Genomic DNA, 21128 nt, shown 5'->3' on the forward strand with positions numbered 1-21128 from the left:
TTGCTGTTTTTCCATAATTCTTAGAATAAATCCATGCCTCTCCATAGGGATCTGACCCATGCCCACCTCTCCAAGCACTTCCTCCTCCACTCCCCTCTAACTGTAGCCATACAAGCCCATTTCTATGCCTTGGATATGCCAAGCCCTTTCCGACCTCCAGGACTTTTTAAGTGGTGGATCTTTTGCCTGGAAATCTCTTCCAGTATGTCCCTTCTCAAAATCAGGTGTCTGTTCGAATGTCACCTCCTGAGAGATGCCCTCCCTCAGACTCTGTCATGGTCTACTTGAGCTTCTATAAAAGAATACCACAAACTGGGTGGCTTCAACTACTGATATTTATTTCTTACAGTTCTGAAAGCCAAAGAGTCCAAGATCAAGACCCTGGCTGATTTAGTGTCTGGTGGGGGCCCACTTGGTGTTTCGCAAACTTGCAAACAGGCATCTCCTTGTTTATCCTCACATGGTTGAGAGCAGAGAGAGAAGGCAAGTGCTGTCATGCCTCTTCTTATAAGGGCACTAATCCTACTCATGAGGGCCTCACCCTTATGACCTAACTACCTCCCAACAGCCCCACTTCCAAATGCCATCACATTGGGGATTAGGGCTTCGATGCATGAATTTGGAAGGACAGTTCATAACACACTGTCTGCCATATCATCAGGTAGGGGAAGTGAGAGTGAGAAGGAAGGAGCCAGGACTGAGAGTGCTAATGAGCAGGTCAGTTCTGCAGGCAACTGGAGTTCATCCCTTCTGAGGACCCTCTGGATCTGCATAGAACAGTCCCCAGAGTTACACCACATGGGAAGGAAATCAGAGTCTTTTCTCACTCCTCCTGTCTGTCATTGCTTGAGGGCTGTTCTCAGGGCCTCCATCACTGGGTGCAGGTCAGACAGGGATGCACTCCTACGGTTAGAGAACACCCTCAGGCAGAGTTACAGGTCATCAGAGGAGGGAGTCCTTGGCATCTATCTGTGTTGCCCAGGTGATACGGGATATTAGCAGTGTCTGTAACAAGCTACTTCAGAATCCTGAGGGGAGCTGGCCCTGTAGTTCTTGGTGGACTGGATGCATGGACAGCATTCCTGGAGGTATTGTCAGCTCTTGCTTTAACTCACTACACACACTTGGTGGCATCTTCCCTCTCTGATGCTCAGTTTCCCTGACTGTATATAAGGATCTGGATCACAGTAGTGTTTTTTCAAAGTGTGGCATGTGGATCACAGACGGTACAAAAGGTAAGTTCAGGTAATAAGAGGATGAATATATTTTAATTTTAAGGATTATGCTTTTTATTGCACAGGGTAACTGCTGCCTACACAAATACCCCCAAGTTTTCAGTGGCTTAACATAATAAACATTGATATCTTAAAAATAATAAAATAATAGATAAATTTTTAAAATAACATTAATTTCTTGCTCATGGACAGTCCAATGCAGGTTGGTGAGATAAGAGGGAGGAAGGCCTCTGATGCACAAGGTCATTCAAAACCCAAGATTCATTCCCTCTATTGAAGCTGCCATTTTCTAGAACTCTGGAGTCCTTAACTGTATTCTTTGCATCCAGACAGTAGACAAGGGGAGACAGGAAGAAAGGGAAAGAGAGAAAGAATAATGCAGATTTCAGGAATCAGTTCTAGAAATGAGTGAATCAGTAACACTTCTCAGCCAGAATTCGGCCATATGACCCCACCTGGATGGAAAATGTAATTCTTCTGTGTGCCCAGGATAAGAACAAATGGAGTTGGTGAATGCACACATAGAATTTTCTAATGTGAAATTAGAAAAACATTAGGTTAATAATAATGGAGGGGTTATATAGATGTGGCAAATTGTGAAGGTAGGAGATGAGTGGTCTCCCAACTGCAAGATTTTATATAGAATTTGTTTATCCAAGCTTTGTGTCAGTAAATAGGAACCTGCATCATGGAGAGATAATTCAGCTCATTTTTCTGGAAACTTTAGGAATCAGTTAACTAATTACACAATAATGCTGCATAACAATCACTCTATAACTTAGTGACACATCTGCAGAGCAGGTGGGGTTGGTGACCTAAGCTGGGCTCAGCTGGCCTTGGCTTTAGGCTTCAAGTCAGGTCAAGGTCTGCTCCACATGTCTCTCATCTTTCTTAGAACACTGGCTGCCCCAGAGCAGAAGCACAAGAAATACACAAAGTCTCTGAAGGCCTACCCTCAAAACTGACATACCGTTGCTTTTACCCACATGCCACTAGCCAAAGCAAGTCACACGGTGTATTAATCAGGGTCCTCCAGTGAAACAGAACCAATAGGACATAGGTATAGATAGATAGAGAGATACAGTCACAGACACAGACATAGATGTCAAACTTATTATAAGGAATTGGCTTATGCAATGATGCAGGCTGGGAAGTCCTGCAATCTGCCATGTGTAAGCCAGAGACCAGGAAAGTTGGTGGTGTCGTTCTGAGAACTGGAGGGCTGATGGTGTAAGTCCCAGTTAAGAGCAGAAGACTGATATCCAAAGTCAATCAATCAGGCAGAGAGAGCAAATTCTTCCTTCGGTTTTTCACTCTATTCTAGCTGTTTAAGGGATGGGCCGATGCCTACCTATGTTGGGGAAGAATCTGTTTTATTCAGTCCACCAATTCAAATGCTAATCTCATACAGAAACACCCTCACAGACACATTCAGAATGAATGTTTAATCTTGGCCCCCCATATCTCAGTCATGTTGACACATAAAATCAACCATCGCATACCACTAAGCCTAATATCGATATATCAATTGGGCAGAGAAACACTCCACTGGGGAAAACAATCCAACTTACCACGGGATTCCTGGAAGATATCCAAGGGAGAAGTGAGAAATCTTAAAGGGAAAAAAAAAATCAGGGAAAATGAGAATAAAACTTACACCCTATTTACATAATTTTATTCATTACCAAAACTTATTATAGTATCATTTTTCTTTGACCATGCAGTCTCGCACTACAATTAACTGAACGATGTATACTAAAATTATAGAGAGACAAGTTAGACAAAGTATTATGCGCCAACTCCCTATGCCATAATAAGGCACTAGTAAACAACTTCCTTAAGGTCTCAGGATGAAACTGACTAAGGTATTAAGTGGGCAAAACACCATCATCTGGTGATGACTTAATGATTTTAGAAAACACACAATAGGATCCTAATATAAGATAAACAACCCAGTTTTTCTTGTTTGCTTTAGTAGCATCCCTGTTATAGGAAAACTAAGCTGAAATTTAATTAACTAAGTTGAAATTTGTTTAATGCTTTTTAGAATCTAGATGTTCCTTTCCTCACCACCCTTACCAAACTATACTGCAGTCAGTATGGTAGATTGCAAAACCAGCCATACTTCCCTACTCTTCCCTTTATCTATACCCTCTGCAATGTACCTGTATAAGTCTTCCTATCAGGAGTTGGAATTAGCTCACACTTTAAGTCTAGGCCAGTTTTGTGACTTGCTTTAGACAATAGAATTCAGCATAAGTGGCATCCTACAACATCTGAGTGTAGGCTCGCATGTCACAAGCTTCTGTTCTCTCTTGGACCTTGTCATCATTATGAGAACAAGTCCAAGCTAGTCTGCTGGTGAATAAGACACCACATGGAACAGAGCTGTTTTGTCCCAGCTGAGATTATCCTTGATGAACCAGGTCCTGGGCCACAGGCCATCTCACACAGATGCACAACTGGGATTAGCCCAGATTGGCAAAACTACCCAATGAACTCATAGACTTGTGAGAAATAATAAATTGTTGTTTGCTTTTTTAAGACACTAAGTTTTGGGGTTGTTTGTTATGCATCGGTAGTTACTGATACACATGAAGTATACTCAGCCCAGTCTTCTACCTCACCAATGATGTCGGGTATGGTCATGGTGCTTTGGTCAATGGCGTGTAAAAGGCTGCAATGTGAATTTAAACCTTATATGTGCTTGTGTGCGTGGGCTAGGCCTCTTGGAGTGTACACTCTGTACTATGAAGCCCAATGAAGTTGTTGTTCTTTCAGCTTGGGTTCTGAAATGCAAACATGAAGAGAAAGCTTGAAATTGACCTGAAACCTGTACTCCATCCTAGACCACCCAAGATCAATAAACCACAGCTGACCTGCAGATTTGTAAGTGTGAATTACAATGGTGTTTGTTGTAATCCACTGAGATTTTGGTGTTTTTGTTAAGCAGCATTATCATAGCAAAAACCAAGCTAATACATACAGTCTTCAAATAGAAAGTTAATGTACTGTAGGTTGTGTATTTCCTTGCTCCATAAACCAGCAGCATCCTTGAAAACATAATGCAATTGTTTATTCATTCTATCATAATTGAATTGTACTGGGAAATTTTACAAATTAAAGAATCCTTTTATGAATTCTTTCTGTAAACCACAGTTAATGGAGAAGGATCTTCCATTATATTGACTTTTTATTCCAGATTTAATATATTCAGTGCTAGATTAAATTGAAATTTATCTCAAGCCCAAAGAAGAATGCAAGAGTCCTAGTCATGACACTCCCATGGATTTATTCTCCTTTGACAAATCTAATATTACTAACATTATCTTTAAAAATTCTGCCATTTATCTAGCTTGTGAAAGTGCTATAACAGAAAAGAGATCATAGATGTTTTGAAGATTCAAAATAGCATTTTTTAGAATGTATAAGATTATGCTAAGGAACTTATAACAAATATAGTCAAACCCTATCTTCAAAGATGTATCACAGACTATCTTTATGCTTATTTCTGTTTATTAAAGTACAGCTTACATAGAGTGCACAAATCTAAAATGTACAGCTCAATTAACTTTTACATATATGCACAAGCATCTAGATCAAGATGGAGAACATGTGAGGTACTCTGAAGGTTTCCTTGTACCCCATCCCTGTCTATATCCTTCCCACAAGCAATATGCTGAACTCTCATCACCTTAAATTAGTTGTGCCTGTTCTTGAATTTCATATAAACGAAATGATACAGAATGTATTGTTTTGCATCTGGTTATTTTTTTCCATTAAAAGTTATGTCTGTGAGAATCATTCACCTTGTTACATGTAGCCGCCAGCCATTAATTCTTTTCCATTGGTGATTAGTATTCCCTTGTACAGATACAGTAAAATTTGTTTATCCATTCTAAAATTGATACACATTTGGATTGTTTCCAGCTGTGAACTATTAGGACTAAGGTTCTATGAATATTTGTACATGTCTTTTTGTTGATATAAGCACTCATTTTGCTGTCTATATACTTCTTAATGGTATTTTAATGAAGGAAATTTTGTATAATGAAAATGTCCAAAAATAGAGGGTAGGCTAATTACTATATATTCATACAAGAACACATGCTGCAGCCATTAAAAGTGTTCTTGTGGAAGATTTTTTAATGGCCGTATGGTTTCAGTTATATCCCCAAATTATGTACAAATGTCTATATACGTATGCAGTCTATGTATATTTGCACGTGCAGATAAATGGGTTGTGTGTTTACATGTGCATACGTGTGTGTGTGTGTATGTGTGTAAACAGAACAGAACTATACCAGAGGTAAACAATAATCATCTTTAGGAAATAGAGATATGTATAACTTCAATGTCATTTAAAATAATTCCCCATATTTTCGAGGAAAAATATCGTGTTTATAATACTAAAAATACTTTAAAAATTATAAGTAACAGAAATCTTCATCAGTAAAATCTTTCGTGACAAACCACATTTTTGCAATGCTTTCTTTTATTTACTATTTTATTTAACCTAAGTAATAGATCAAATCCTACTCCTTTTACCACAGAGCCAATGAGTCAGGATTGGTATAGTTAGGCCAAGGCAACATTCTCCTATGTGGCTCTTCCTGGACCGTTTAATAATTCCAGTTTCTCATTAAGATTATCATCTAATTATACAATATCTAAAACAAGGACAGAAAGAGGAGCAAGGAGAAAGGCAACACCTGAGTGCTTAATTGAGATAACAGAAGTACTGAACGAATCTCAGTAATTAGAGTCATCACAAATGAGGTGCCTAGAAAATATTAAATAGCATGGTCTAACTGTGTATTATGTTGCAGAAATGAACCCTGTTAATAACGACATATAGGTTTGTCACATTCTGAAACATAACCTAAGTTTTGCTGTTTATTTTCAGTTTACAGTAAACATTTTTATTTTAAATGCAATCTTCTGAGACCATAACTTGTTCTGCATAATCATCATAACCTCAATTAAGTCTATATTTTCAAATTTAATTTGCCATAAATGGTCAACTGAAAGTCTCACCCAAAATTCAAATCATTTTAGGAAGGAGTCTGAGAAGAAGGTAATCCTGTAGCACTAAACATTTCCTTTTAGGATTTCTCTACTCCAGGGATTAGTAAAATAGGCAAAATTGAAATTATACCATTATTCAATTCACTCAGTACTTCTGTTATCTCAGTTAAGCACTCAGATGTTACCGTTATCCTTGCTCTTATTTCTCTCCCTGTTTCAGAATGGTTACTTTTCCTAGATATTGTATAATTAGATAATAATCATAATGAGACAGCCACATAGGAGGATGTTGGCTTGGCCTGACTATACCAGTCCTCACTCATTGGCACTATGGTAAGAGATAGGATTTTATATATTGCTCAGGTTAAATAAAATAGTATGTCAAGTAAACAGGCCAAATCCTACCCCCAGTTTCTTTTTGTAAGATCCATGAGCAAAGAATGGTTTTTACATTTTTATATGGTCACATTTTAAGTGGTTATATAAGTATATAGGTTAATGCCCTTGATTTTTTCTTCTTGTGACACAAAGTTGAAAATGTTTACTCTCCAGTGCTTAATAGGAAAGAAATTGCTGACCCTTACTCTAGTCCCCGTATGATACTATGATCTTCACTCATACTAATGAAATGGAGTGGGGTTTTGGCAGAGATAATTCTATGTAGAAACATACCCATTTTCCATTTTCTTTTCCTCCTAAGCACTATAGGAATTCTTTATTTCCCAACTGTTCTTGCAGTTGGGTGGGGTCGGTGTAACTAAGTTCTGGTCAATGGCAAGTGGTCTGCCCCTTAAAGCATCCTGAGCCTCCATATACTTTTTCTCTCTTCACTTGTCTGCTATATGAATGTTCTACAAAATTCATAGCCACTAATTAGGAGCCTGGGTCCCCTCATCAAAGGAAGACTGCCCTTTGAATACCAAAGTATGAAAACTATTGCAGCATAAACAAAAAGCATATTTTTATTATGCTAAGCCATTGGGCTTTGGAGGGATTGTTTGTTATAGCAACCAATTTTACTTTCCCTGACTACTACAACTGTTTTTTCAATATTGCCATGCCTGATATTACTATCACATGTTGTTTACTCACAGAAACACACACACACACAAAAGTGTGAGAACAGTTTATCTTTCAATCTTTATGAGTAACCAAAACATCCCTTTAAAGTTTTAATTATTTGGCTTTCATGGCCCCAACAAATAAAATCTTTATTCCAAAACACTACTTTTTGTTTGTCACTTATTATGGATAAAAGTTGATGGTTATTGACTAAACTACAACTTCAGAATCAAGTTAGACCCCAGGTAAATAAAGGAAAATCTCAACCTTTATAAAATAACAACCACACTAAATTTGCTTCCAAAAACGTGTAAACAGCTCCTTCATGCTTATTTCTCTACAACGCTATTTCTCATTTAACTTTCATCATCCTGTTTAGAGTTTACAAGTGAGAATCTTCAGATTTCAGTTTAGACACATCTGGCTCACAAATGAGGCACTACACCCTGAGTCATTGTGAAATCCTCGCCACAAGCATTGATGATGAGATCTTGTGTTTATTAGTAAAGATGTTAGAACCAGCCAGTCGCAAATCTATTTTGAGTGGAGACATCTCTGATGTGGCATCTTAGAGGTGTCAGTTTGATCTTTCTCTGCTAAGGAATTGCTGGATTAAATTCACTTCTAAATGCAAATTCATCAGCTTTAGCTTTCTTTCAGATATAATCTCAACTGAAGTTGTTGAAAGATTATTTCAACTATTCTTTAGTTTTTTTTAAGAAAAAGAGTTAAAACTTCTAGCCCTTTGGCTTTTTTCTTTCTTTCACTGAGCTCTTTTGACTTCCCTAGGGTATATTTATATTCCTTGTGTTTTTTTTTAAATGCGTCATAAAGCTAAGGTATTTATTATTTTTAAGTCACTAAAAACAATTTTCATGAACAACAAATTTATTTCTCCTTTGTCTTACACTAAGCCTGACTTGCTCCCCAAAAAAGGTGAACAAAAAAAGAATTTAAGGCTAAGCTTTTAAGAATGGATTGATAATGACTTTTGATTACAGCAAACAAAATTACTGATTCATAGAGTTCACCCTGAGGACAGCCCTCCTCTAATATGGTCACAGCCCACTACCCTGAGGGAGTTGGATGATGTTGACAAACAACTTGGAACAAAGTGAAGTAAATTCCCAGGAAATTAAGATGAACTCATATTTCCCCTTTCTCCACACATAAGAAAAAGATAGCCAACACACTGACATATTTTCAATCAAGAGCTCTTCCCATTTAACCTCACAAAAATGACTCAGGATCTCCATATCTTGAAATAGATTTACCCACAACTGGGAAAAATGTCATCACGGATTCCCTGATGTGATGCACTGAGAAGAACATAACATCCAGGCAGCATTCCTAGCCCAAACGCACAATCCGAAATTAATCCTAGAGAAACAATCATACAAATATAAACTGAAGGGCATTCTGCAAAATCAGCTGGCCTAGGCTTTTAAAGAATGTTAACGGCACAAAAGACCCAAAGAAAAAGGAGGAGTGGGAGATGTGGACTGTTGAAGACCGAAGGTGATAAACAGACATGACAATGACAATTAAATGCAGAGTGATTCTCATCAGAATCCTGGACAGAAAAGAGTTACTGTAAAGAATATTGTAGGGACAATTGGAACCATTTGAATGTGGTTTATAAGTTAGATCATATTATTGTGTCGATGTTAAACGTCCTGAGTATGAGAATTATGCTGTGATGATGTAGGAGAATCTCCTTACTCTTAAGAAATGCCTACTGTAGTATTTGAGGTGAAGGGTTGTATTTAGCAGGTTGCCCTGCGTGATGAACTACCCTATTCGCAACAGCAACCATTCATTTCACCTCTCATTCTATTTAGGCGCAGCTTACCTGGGTGCTTTCTCTGGTTTCAGCTGGGTTCTCTTAATCTCTCTCATGTGTCTGTGATCAACTGCAGGTCTACTGGGCGGCTCTGCTTCTGAGAATAGGCAGGTGTCAGCTGGGGCAACAGTGGTGACTAGGATCACTCCAGGAGGCTAGTCCTGGATTATCCACATGGCAGTGGGAAAGTTCCGATACGGAGGCGCGCGCGCGCGCGCTTGAGGGAGAAAGAGGGCATGTAAAGCTTATTGAAGCTTAACCACAGAACTGGTACAAAATCACCTCTGATGCATTTTGTTAGTGAAACTAAATCACAAGGCTTCCAGGGATACAAAGCCAGCTTGTAAAAAGCCTGGAGACAATGGGGAGAAAACTGTGGTCATTTTAAACAGTCTACCACAAGGAACTACAGATGTTCATTCTATTATACTTGCAACTCTTCTATAGTTTTCAATTTATTTTGAAGCAAAAAGCTGGGGAGAGCAATAGAGGATGGCACAAGGAGCCAGACACAAAAGAGTATATACTGTAAAATTTGATGAATTAATTTTCAAAGGCAAATCAAATGTATGGTGAGAGAAGTCAGAATATTGGTAACTTTTGGGTAATTGGCTTCTGGGGTACTGGTAACATTCTGTTTCTTGATCTGCATAGTGAAAATTCCATTCGGCTATGCAGCCAGGATATGTGGTCTTTTCCATATGTACAGCGTACTTTAATTTTTGAAAGTTTACTTTCAGAAACAGAAAGCACGTTGGTCTTGGAAGTTAGGAAACCTGGGCTCTTGTCCTGATGCTGCCACCAAGTCCCTGTGCAATATTGAGAATGTCTATTTAATTTTCTGGGCCTGTTGCCTCATCTGTAAAGGAAGCTAAATGAACTCTGTGGACCCTCCCAACATCTAGACTCCAAGATTTAATTCTGACCAAATAGTTTGTCCTCTTTTTTGCCTGGAAATTACAAAACCTTGTAATTATGATGCACTTTTCTCCCCTAGTTATAACATGTTGCCTGAGATTCTATTGTGCTTTCCAGAATTTGCACGGAAATAATAACAACAAAGCAAATGCAATAAAGGGGTCTCTTTTCAATGCAGGTGGGAACTATAAGGGTTGGCTATTTGCAGAAGAGGTCACTGGAGGAGCAGGTTATTATGTTTTAACATCACAACAGAAATGCAGTAAAGGAATCTGGCATGTCAGGGAGAATCATCAGGAATCCTTCCAAGAAGCGGGTCCTATTTCACCACCGCTCCAGCCTTGTCCTGGGGAAAAATAGCACTCCCTCTGGATAGTTTCTTGACCTCCTCCGAAACTCACGTATTTGGTGGTCTCATGGACTCTTTGTATAGCTAGGGGCTTTTAGCATGAAGTGAAAAGAGCCACAGGTGTCACCCCAGTCTTCCTAGGTTTTGTGTGTGTTGGAGGATAGGGAAGTGCAACGTTGCTGGCAGTCCAGGTGTCCCACAAGCCTAGCAGCTGCTTTCAGGGGTGGAGACCCTAGGAGCACCTCTGACTGTGGTGATTTTCTCACTTCTGAGAATTGTGACCCCTTCATAGTTCAAAGGAGAGGCTCTAACAGAACAACACTTCAGGCTTTCTGTTTGTTTGTGTTTCCTTGAGGGCTTCCAGTTTACCTCTAAGGCTCCTCGGAGTTCCAAATTTCAACAGTTTTCTACAAGTTTCATTCATTGAATAGATATTTATGGAGTATTTACTGTGTGAATTCAGAAGTGAATGAGGCAAACAAGTGCCCTGCCCTCATGGACAGAATGTGGAGTCCTGTATCCATCAGACCTAGAGACCCAGAATGACTTGCTTTTTCCTCCACGTGAGAGTGATAGTTGAACTTCACAACAGCCTGAGAGTACACATTCTCAGCCCCAATTTACAGATGAGGCAGATGAGGGAACTGAGACTAGGGAGATAAAATAGTAAGTGAAGTCCATCTGACTAATTCCTTCATATATAGCCTCTAAAACAAACAAGGTGGTGAGGTTGTGCCAGTCCCTTAGGACAGCGGTTGACAAACTAAGTCATGTGGTCCAGCTGCCTAGCTGTACACATGAAATTTTATTAAAACACAGCTGTACCCATTCCTTCACGTATTTTCTGTGACTGCTTTCCCACTGCAACACCAGAGTTGAGTAATTGCAAAAGGGACCTTGTAGCCCACAAAGACAAAAAAAATTTGCCATCTCGCCCTCTAAGGAAAAAGTTTGCCATCCCTCCAGCCTCAGAACATTGCCCCCTAGTTAGGGTAATGAAAGTTCCTGGAACAAACCACAAAAGTTTAATGGCTTCACACATTTTTTTAAAAAAGTTTATTTCTCAATTACACAACAGCCCAGCCAGGGTGTTCTTGGGCAGATGTAGGGGTCAGGTAGGGACTCTGTTCCAGAGACCCAGACTGATCATTGCTCTAGGGTCACCCTGGGCAAAAACATCCAGCCAGCAGACAAGGGTAAAAAAGAAAAGATCATGCACAGGAAGTTTTTCTGGGCTAGATCTGGAAGGGACACACATTAATCCACCCATATTCCATTGGCCAGAATTCAGTCACATGCATAGGGTACCGAGAAATGAAGTGTACTAGAATGCCCGGGAGGAAGAGGAAACAGGTTTTTGTGAACACAGAGCAGCCTCCACCACAATCCCTAAATTCTGATCGTTCTTACACCCAGAAAAAGTCTCTGGCTGTGACTTCTCAAATCTGTTTTAAAGCTCAGATTCAATATGCCTGTGTTTAAAAAACATTGCTTAATTGAGCCCTTACCTTTTTGAGATGCATATTGAAATATGTACATATGAAATTACATATCATGAATTTGCTTAAAATAATCTGAAAGGGAGGAAATGTATGAAAATATTGAGAATACAGGTAAGACAAGATTGGCCATAAGTTTTGTTGAAGCCAGTTTATGAGTATGAAAGGATTTATTATATTATTCTCTTTCCTTTCGTATATATTTAAAACTTTCCATACTAAAAAAAAAATTAAGGATTACATTGAAACTACTATTTGCTATGTTGCACCAATCTTTAGCAAAATAAAATAAAAAAACAATAAAATCCTGGTCATAATAGGCCACAAGGTTCTCTGCAATGATATTAACTACAGGTGTTCTGGCTTATTCATTTCTCTTCCTTCCTCAAAATATTCCAGTCAAATAAGCCTGCCTGTAAGATAAATCGGACTAATAATGAAAGACAAATTCTACGTGAGAATAGTACAATCAAGAGGCAGAATAGCTATAAAAATTAATGTCAGACACCTAGAGTACAAGCACTCTAATGAAAGGTAATCTATTAACTGGGGCATAAACAAATACCAGATTTGTTACATGCATTTTTAAAACACTGATTGAGCAATTACTCTGTGCAAGGCATTGTCTCAAAGATTATACTTGTCGGGATGGGTACTATTCTACCAGCTGCTGCGCACACATCCCCACATCACAATGTCTGTGAATAAAGTTTTCTCTCACTTGTGCAAGGTTCAATGCAGATATTCCTGGTCCAATTGTTCTCTTTTGAGCAGTAACTCAATTTGAGTTCCTTTCACCTCAGAGTCCTTTGCCATGTAGAAAGGAAAGAGAGGGCTGGGCACGTTGGCTCATGCCTGTAATCCCAGCACTTTGGGAGGCCGAAGCGGGTGGATCATTTGAGGTCAGGAGTTTGAGACCAGCCTGGCCAATAGGGTGAAAATCTCTCTCTACTAAAATGTACAAAAATCAGCCAGGCATGGGGGCAGGATTCTGCAATCCCAACTACTCAGGGAGCTGAGGCAGGAGAATCGCTTGAACCTGGGAAGCAGAGGCTGCAGTGAGCTGAGATTGCACCACTATACTCCAGCCTGGGCTACAGAATGACTCTGTCAAAAAAAAAAAAAGAAAAAAAAAGAAAAAAAAAGAACGAATGAAAAAGAAAAAAAAAAAAAAGGAAAGAGAGAGTGTGTGCAGATAATCACTCAGGATGTTTTATGGTCAGACCGGGAAGGAAAAAAGCTCTTCACAGTCCAAACCTAGACCCAAGTACACCTAGAAAATGTCTCATAGCCATGAACCCAGAAAGAAACTCGATACTGGGATGGAGGTGATAGAGGTGGGGAGTTGGAGGATGCTCTGAAATGTTCTACCACAAAGGTGATCCCAATCAAGGTCTGGTGGGCAGACAGACATGCAGACACAAGTGCCCCAAGTGTCATAAAATCAATAATAAACATATGGATAGGGTGCTCTGGACACTCTGCTGAAGGAGGTAGGATTTTAAAAATTTTTATCAGCTATTGATACAATTTCATAAATGTGCTTGAAACAATTGGTTTAGTCTATTAAATTTTTAATTATTTTCCCACAAAAATTGTAAGCCCGTGTTCCCTAACTCAAAAACAGAGCCCTGCTGGCAAGCCTGGTTTGGCAAGTGGAATCATAGAGCCCGGGTGTTTATCAATACTCGTTATGTGTGCTTACTGGAACATAAACTCACCTGGAATGGGGATCTCTCAGCGTGAAGGGATTTTAATAGGATTCATTCATACATTTGTTCAACATTTTATAAAGACATCTGTCCCCAAAATTCAATTTACAATTTTTACAACATTTCACAAAGACTTTGATCTCCAAATCTCCATTTACAATTTCACAAGAATTTACATTCATTGCAAAGGTTTCTTTCCAGAGTTTTTTAAAGGTCATTTTTTTCCTTGGGTCCAAAACTGTTACTTTCAGATGAGAAGAGAGGCAGCTGAGGCTTACATGTGGAGACTGTGTGTGATGAAAGGGCAGGACACAGCGGCCCCGGATCCTAATTCAGACCAGCCTGCCTCTGGCAATAGGAAAGTCATTTGTTCCTGCGAGCCCATATCATAATCTGGCACAACTGGAGGTTAGAACCATCCTTAAAACTCTCTGGCTATGGGATTCTAGTTTGCCATCTTAATTTAGATATTCTATTTCGGCGCTGATTCTCCAGCCCTTTCCCTTTTAAGTGATCCTAATTAGAAAACACACAGGAGGATCCTTCCAGGATTTAAAGGCTGCTGGGATCCCCTCTTTGATCTCCCATCTGAACTACCCTGGACGGTTGTTGTTTCACGTTCCCCCCCCCCCCCACTCCCCCCGACCCGCACTCCAGTGACAATTATTGGCATTTTAGAGCCTAGAGATAGAAATAAGATGTCTGACAGGCCCGGCTGCCTACAAATCCAAAGCAAGTACCCCTCCAAACATCTTCCCTCTTCCCTCGCACCTCCCCCCACCCAAAAAAAAACAAAAAACTGAAAAGGAAAAGATATAGCAGACTCTACGAACAGCTGCCAATTTATTAATAAGATGCTGGAGTGAGTTAGAATTTTAAAGACGCTTCAGGCATCTTTAAAGAGGCAGCAAGCCCTTCCTCTCCCAGGCACAAATAAGTCCAAGCAACAGACCCTACCTTAGCCATCGCTATTTAAATTCTGCAAAGTGCCGCGGTGACCGGAGGAATCTTCGGAACCGAGCAAGGGTTTGCCTTAATATGGATAATACTTGGTTGAGATGCCTTGGGAGAACTCGAAAGCCGTTGAATTAAGAATCTTAAATCTTTCTAGGGCGCGGAGGAGGAAGGTAGGAAATTGGGAAGGGGGGAAGGGAGGCGTGCCCTCAAGAAAGTGTTGTTTATTTATTTAATTTCATTCACCAAAGGAGAATTCGGAGGCTCCATCCCGGAGGCACTGGCGTCCGGGACGCGGGAAGGGCTTGGAAATGTGCGAAGCGGATGTGTGCGAAGGCATGGACTAGGTCCTGGCTCGCAGGGAGGGAAGGGCTGGGCTGGCGCTGGGGAGGAGGAAGGGAGGGAACGGGTAGGAGGCGGGGAAGCGCAGTATAAAAGGCCCGGCCGGACGGAGAGTCCGCTACTCTGAGCCACTTCGGTAAGGCGGGAGGCCGAGCAAGATCTAGGAGGGAAGCGCGCGGTGCCACGGACGGACCCAGTTCGCTCTAGCATCCGACGCTAGGACTCTGCGCCCTCAGCCCCATCCCGGAGCCCTTCCATTCGCCAACCGCCCCCTGCAAAGCATGAGCCGCACGCGGGAGCCCGAGGCTGCAGCGCGGCCATGAGGTGGTGGCCCGGGATCGACGGCTGCGCGACGCCAGCCCCCAAATCCCCTCTGGTCGCGGCACCCCCGGGATAAGCCCCCTAGACGCAAGCCCGCTAGAGCCGAGATACATTCCCAGTTCCTGAGCGCCTGAGCCGCGGGCCCTGAGTCCCTGCAGCTTCCGGCCAACACCTGCGCCGGTCACCAGACGGACGCCCAGCGAGTTGGACTCCCCTCCCTTCCCAGGCTCTACGGGGCGCCGCGGACCCGCGAACAGCCGCGCCCGGCTAGCGGGCGGCCCAGCAAGTGTCAAGACCCTTCGGAAGGATACTTTGGCACTCCTCTCCTCCCCCGACTGCTTCGGGCAGGGATCGCACGCAGACACCTGGCTTATCCGGCGCCCCCTCCGTTTTCCATCACTGCAACTCCAGCTCCATTTTGCAATAAAGGTTTCTAAAGCAGTCCAGGCACCATCCCACCCACCCACAGCCCCGAACCTCAGTGAGCACAGGGGCTCTACCCGCGCCCCCCACAGCGACCTCGGCAGTGGGCACTTGGTACAGCCCGGCAGGCGGACGCAGACGCCGAGGGCGCCCCGGCTACCCCCAAACCGTGCCAACCTCGGTGTGCCCGGGGCCCCCATCTGGAACCGGCCCTCCCCGGGACTCTGTGTGCGGGGCGGCGCGGCAGGCGGCCACGAGGAGCGCGGAGAGTAGTGGAGGTGGCTTGCCGGGTGAGTGGCTCGGAGCGGCGAGGGCGGGGAAGCCAAGCGTGGAGGTAACTCCCGGCCGCAGCTGAAGCCCTCCTCCTCCTCCTCCTCCTCTTCCTCCTCTCCTCCTCCTCCTCCTCCCCGCGCTCCTCTGGCGGCCTCTCCCGCTCCAGCTGCGGCGCCGCGGCCACATCTGGGGCGCCCATGTGCGCTCGGGGGCTCGGCTGCGCCCGCCCAGCCGCCGACCCCGCAGCCCCCTGCCAGCAGGGTGGCCTCCGGCCCGGTCCGGGTCCCAGGCAGCCCCGGGACCCAGTTTTCGCCGCCGCCGCCGCCAGGCAGCGCCGGGGCTTGCTCCGCAGCCGGCTTGGACACCCCCGGCCTCGCGGTGGCTCCGCCGTGGTGCGGCGGCGGCGGCGGCGGCGGCGGCGGCTCCTGCTCCCCCGGCCCCGCACGCCCCGCCGCGCCCAGCGCCAGCCCCGCAGGCCCGGGAAGCGGAGTCCTGGCGGGAGCCGAGGCGGGAGCCGTGCTGCCGGGCTCCCGGGCTCCTACTCCTCCTCCCCCGGCGCCGCCGCCGGCCGCCGCGCCGGGTCCTAAAGCCGCGCGTCTCAAGAGGATGGTGCGCCTGGCGGCCGAGCTGCTGCTGCTGCTGGGGCTGCTGCTGCTCACGCTGCACATCACCGTGCTGCGCGGCTCGGGAGCCGCCGACGGGCCCGACCCGGCCGCGGGCAACGCCAGCCGAGCCCAACTGCAGGTGAGTGCGCCGCCGGAGAGGGGCGTGCGCGGCTGCGGGGATGGTTTGTGGGGCGGGGGTGCTGAGCTAGTGCCTGGTGGATGCAAGGAGGCGGGTCCCCCGCCCCACCTAAGAGCAACTGTTTTGGTAGTAGTTTTGCCCGGGCCACTTGACTTAGGCAGAGGCGGAGCGGGGGCACGTGCCTGGAGGCTGCACCCGGCTTCCAAGTCTGCCAGCTGCGCTCCTTCAGTTCTGTCGGTCACGGGTCAGGTGCAGAGTTGGTGAGGAGGTGGGAGGGAGCGAGGTTTGGGATGAGCAGAGGAAGTGTGGAGATATGCTTGCTTGGGGGTGCTACCAGTCTTTCGTTGCCCTTCGGAGGCTGAGTAATGTTACTCGAGGCTGGAGGGACGCAAGGAGACTTCACAGGATGATATCCCTGAAGTCTTTGGGAGAAAGAACTCCGGGAGTCTACCCCTTCAGGAAGCAATGCCAAAGGTCAGGACATAATTTCCCAAGGAGAATAGCCAGGCACCCCCTCCTCACCCTCAGGGTTCCCTTGCTTCCAGTGTTCCTCCAGAGGCCTCGCCTGAGGTCCCCCGGTTGCCCCCTTGGTCGTGGGGAAGGTGCAGTGAAGGCACTGGTAGTGATTTGGGCCAGTGTTACCTGGGGCTTTTAAACTCGTAGCAAAGTCTTTCTCCCAAGGATCTTCCCCTTTGAAGGTCGCTTTAGCAATGGGATTCTGTTTATCCATTTCAACTTTAGGGCAAGGGGAGGGCATAGTGGACGGTCAGACACAATGTGAGTTCTGACTTCTGAATAGAATTGCCCAGCTAGGCATTTCCTGCCGCTACCTTAGCACCTTTCCTTGAGTCTAGGGGTGGGACAACTGTAAACTTGGAGCATAGGCAAAAGTAAACAGGGATTTTCCCAGGAGGCAGAGGGGATTCTTTGGCTCCTAAAATCAGCTCAAACCAGGCGCAGTGGTTCACGCCTGTGATCCCAGCACTTTGGCAGGCAGAGGCGGGTGGATCACCTGAGGCCAGGAGTTGGAGACTATCCTGGCCAACATGGTGAAACCCCATCTCTACTAAAAATACAAAAATTAGCCGGGCGTGGTGGCGCAGCCTGTAGTCCCAGTTATTTGGGAGGCTAAGCTTAGCAAGAGAATTGCTTAAACCTGGGAGGTTGCAGTGAGCTGAGATCACGCCACTGCACTCCAGCCTAGGTGACAGAGCGAGACTCTGTCTCAAAACAAACAAACAAACAAATAAATAAAACGAAATAAGCATTGTTCATTGTTCCCAAAGGACTTTATAGTCATTGTCTTTGATAATTCACTTTTTACATCTTTATACAATTTGTAGCGAGACTTTACCGTAAGAGAAAACTCATAAAACACTTCCATTGTGTTTACTATGTGCCACCGTTTTAAGTGCTTTACAGAATCTAACTCACTTAATTTAACCATAATCTTATGAGACATGGTTCTGTTAATATAGTCCCTTTACAGATGCAAAAACTGAGGTATAGCAAGGTTAAAAAACTTGTCAAAGTTCAGACATTCCAAACTCTCGATTAACTACACCAAATTTTGTCTCTACCAGGATAGACTAAAGCAAGGTGATTATTACATGCAAGAACAAAACCAACAGTAGAAAAGTACACACCCCAAAGCTTAAAGTTGTTTTAACTTTGAGATATTTCTAAAAATGTCCTAACTTTGTGGGATCTCTCATCTTCTCCCGTGGATAGCTAGGTACAGTGACAGACTGAGGGAATTTCTATGGGGAAGTTGAAGATGCCACTATCCTATAGACTGGGGCACCCACCAATCTAACACTGTAGGGATAATTCTTAATATCTTCAAGATTTCTGGAAGTTATATTTTATACATGATGCTTTTTTCCTCATGGACTCATGAAAAGCCATAGAAATGATGTTCTGTGGAAAAGTAAATTTGGCAGATTTCTTTATGAGGTGTTTGCTATCATTAGAATAACCCGGGGTTGGCCTTTTCCGCTTGAACAGTAAGGTAATGAGAGAAGCAGCTGGTGGAAGTGGCAGTTCTAAAAGGGAAGTGGACTGAATTCTCAAAAGGGGCTTTGGCTGAAGAACTGCCCCAAGAGGACAGAACAAATGGGGGATTTAGAAAGAGTTATGCTCCTAGAAATATCTGAGTCCCAAGTAGCTGCTAATCCACCAGCTTCAGCTTATCTTGTAATAGTGTTCGGTGATACTGTCCACTCAATGCACACACTTTTCCAAGCAGAATGATGAGTTTAGCAGTTCAGTTCATAATTTTGCTGTTTTGTAATTTGTTATTATAAAAGTTTTATACTCTTCCTGACCAAAGTTATTTCTTTGGCCCTCTGACTCTGCAAAGGTTTTATAAGTCAAATGAAGAATGTTCTGCCAAATGAGGAGGTCTGCAAAAGACATTTATTAGTCCATCATTTTCAGGCCCCAGAAAGTGAATTTGCCAGTAGCAGGTGTATTTGAAGACAAAACTGTGGACACTGTATTCTTTCTTTTTACCAGACATTTTAAACCCAAGTCTTAAACATCATCTAAATTTGTTGGTTCTATGCTGTCCTGAGCTACTAAAATCCTTCTCCATAATCAGAAAATTAATCAATCCATATACATCATTTTTATTGTTTTTGTCTCTGTGCACAACCTTCTAAAATATAAGGTTGTCTTAGAAATATGCAATGGTGGGCTTATTTACCCGAATTGTAGTATGTTTGGGTTCATTTAAAAAGAGACACATTCTTATTTAAGGACATATCAAGGACACCCAATAAAGTAGTAAGAAAAGCAACAATAATAGCTAAGATTTATTAAGTGCCTTTTATGTGGCAGGCACTGTTCTTAGCGCTTTAGACATATTAGCTTTCTTAATCCTCACAAAAATCCCATGAATTGAGTACTATCATTATTCCTGTTTCAGATGGAGAAACTGAGGTTAGGTAATTTGCCCAAGGTTGCACAGCTAGAAGCTTCTTAATTTATTTTTGTTATTTTATAGTGGGGAGCTATTTGAAGCATACTTCTATTGCAAGTTCTGGATAAAGTCATACACTCGAGAGAGAAACACTTTTAACAATTTACATTTTCAAATGTATCTTGACATTCTTACTGTGTTAACTATGACATATATGTATATATATACACACATTATATATACATACATACACATACATGTATAAATATTATCTAAGTGTTTTTTGTAGTTTCAGCATACTAGGGGTTACATTTTTGACTCTTTGTATGACTGTCTCCCCTAGTATGCACGAGTGTGCTCAAAACATTGATAGGTACAATGTTACGAGGTGGCAGTAAAGTGTTTTGAGTATACTATCCATATTGGTTAACTGGCTGATGAACATAAAAATGTTAAGTCTTTGAACTGTTTTCAGTATTTTTACATTATCTAGTAAGAAATTAGACAACTGTGTGCAATAGCTGCATTAAAATGCATGGAAACATCAACTTTTTTTTGCTTTTGAATCTTCTTTCATTAGAATAAGTATGTCTCATATTAATCAGATACTCAGATTAGTTCTTTCATATATATTTAATTAATGTTAATGAGAAAACATAGACATGGATATAGATATAGATATATAATAAAAGTAGTCTGGAAGACAAAATGTAGAATCCATAGGCAATAATAGCACTAATAAAGGTATCTCCTTTGTCTGAAATTCAAATGATTGCCTTTCCACTAAATCTCAGTCAGTTTTAGAATCATGAATTTCTATATATTTTTAGTAGTAAGCCAGAACTCGTTAAGGCAGTGAGATTTAAGCAAGTATTATAAAACACCAATTTGATTATTTTTACAGTAACATTAAAGCAAACCAAACTCTGGAATGTAGTAAAATGTCTCTGTTCTCTATTTCCTAACTATCATCTTTATGAGCACTTCCCATCTTTTATCCCTCTATTGCCTTCAATAAAACAGCTTAGCTTCTTGTATTCACTGCTTTGGATTTAGGAGTTCATCCAAGCTACTTACAGCAGTAGAAGCAAAAGCATAATTTATCTGTACTTAATACAAGAAAGTCAACAGCCATTTGTGTTTCTTATTTTGTGACTTACCTGCTCATTTTCCAGTTGGGCTGATTACTTTTACTGGATTTTTTTCTTTAAATGATGAACAATTGTCTCACCTAGCTATTGCTGCAGAATAACCCACCCTAAAATTTAGTGACTTAACACAACCACCATTTTATTTCCTCATGAATTTGTATAACAGCACCTTGCTTGGGCTCAGCTGAGTGGTTCTTCTGGTGATTTCACCTGATATTACTCATGTAGCTGTAGTCATCTGTTGGCTTCATGTGGGCTAGGTGGTTCAAAAATACTTCACTCATTTGTCTGATAGTTGGTGCTTGCTGTCACCTAGGTTTGCTCTCCATATAATCTCTCATCCTTAAGGAG

General features: G+C 42.5%; 2 protein-coding genes across 2 annotated transcripts in view; one reads left to right on the top strand and one right to left on the bottom strand.

Moving 5' to 3' along the window:
- Positions 1-2787: 2787 nt before the first annotated feature.
- LOC105481498 (taspase 1) overlaps positions 2788-21128 on the bottom strand; it is a 441844-nt gene continuing 423503 nt past the window's right edge. The window contains exon 15 of the mRNA XM_071079677.1: positions 2788-2847. Within this exon, the coding sequence (XP_070935778.1) occupies positions 2803-2847 (45 nt within the window). The 3' untranslated portion in view covers positions 2788-2802. The remainder of the gene's footprint in view (positions 2848-21128) is intronic.
- LOC105481502 (isthmin 1) overlaps positions 15080-21128 on the top strand; it is an 85706-nt gene continuing 79657 nt past the window's right edge. The window contains exon 1 of the mRNA XM_011741127.3: positions 15080-16703. Within this exon, the coding sequence (XP_011739429.2) occupies positions 16566-16703 (138 nt within the window). The 5' untranslated portion in view covers positions 15080-16565. The remainder of the gene's footprint in view (positions 16704-21128) is intronic.

The sequence above is a fragment of the Macaca nemestrina genome, chromosome 15 (genome assembly GCF_043159975.1).
Source record: "Macaca nemestrina isolate mMacNem1 chromosome 15, mMacNem.hap1, whole genome shotgun sequence".
NCBI lineage: Eukaryota > Metazoa > Chordata > Mammalia > Primates > Cercopithecidae > Macaca > Macaca nemestrina.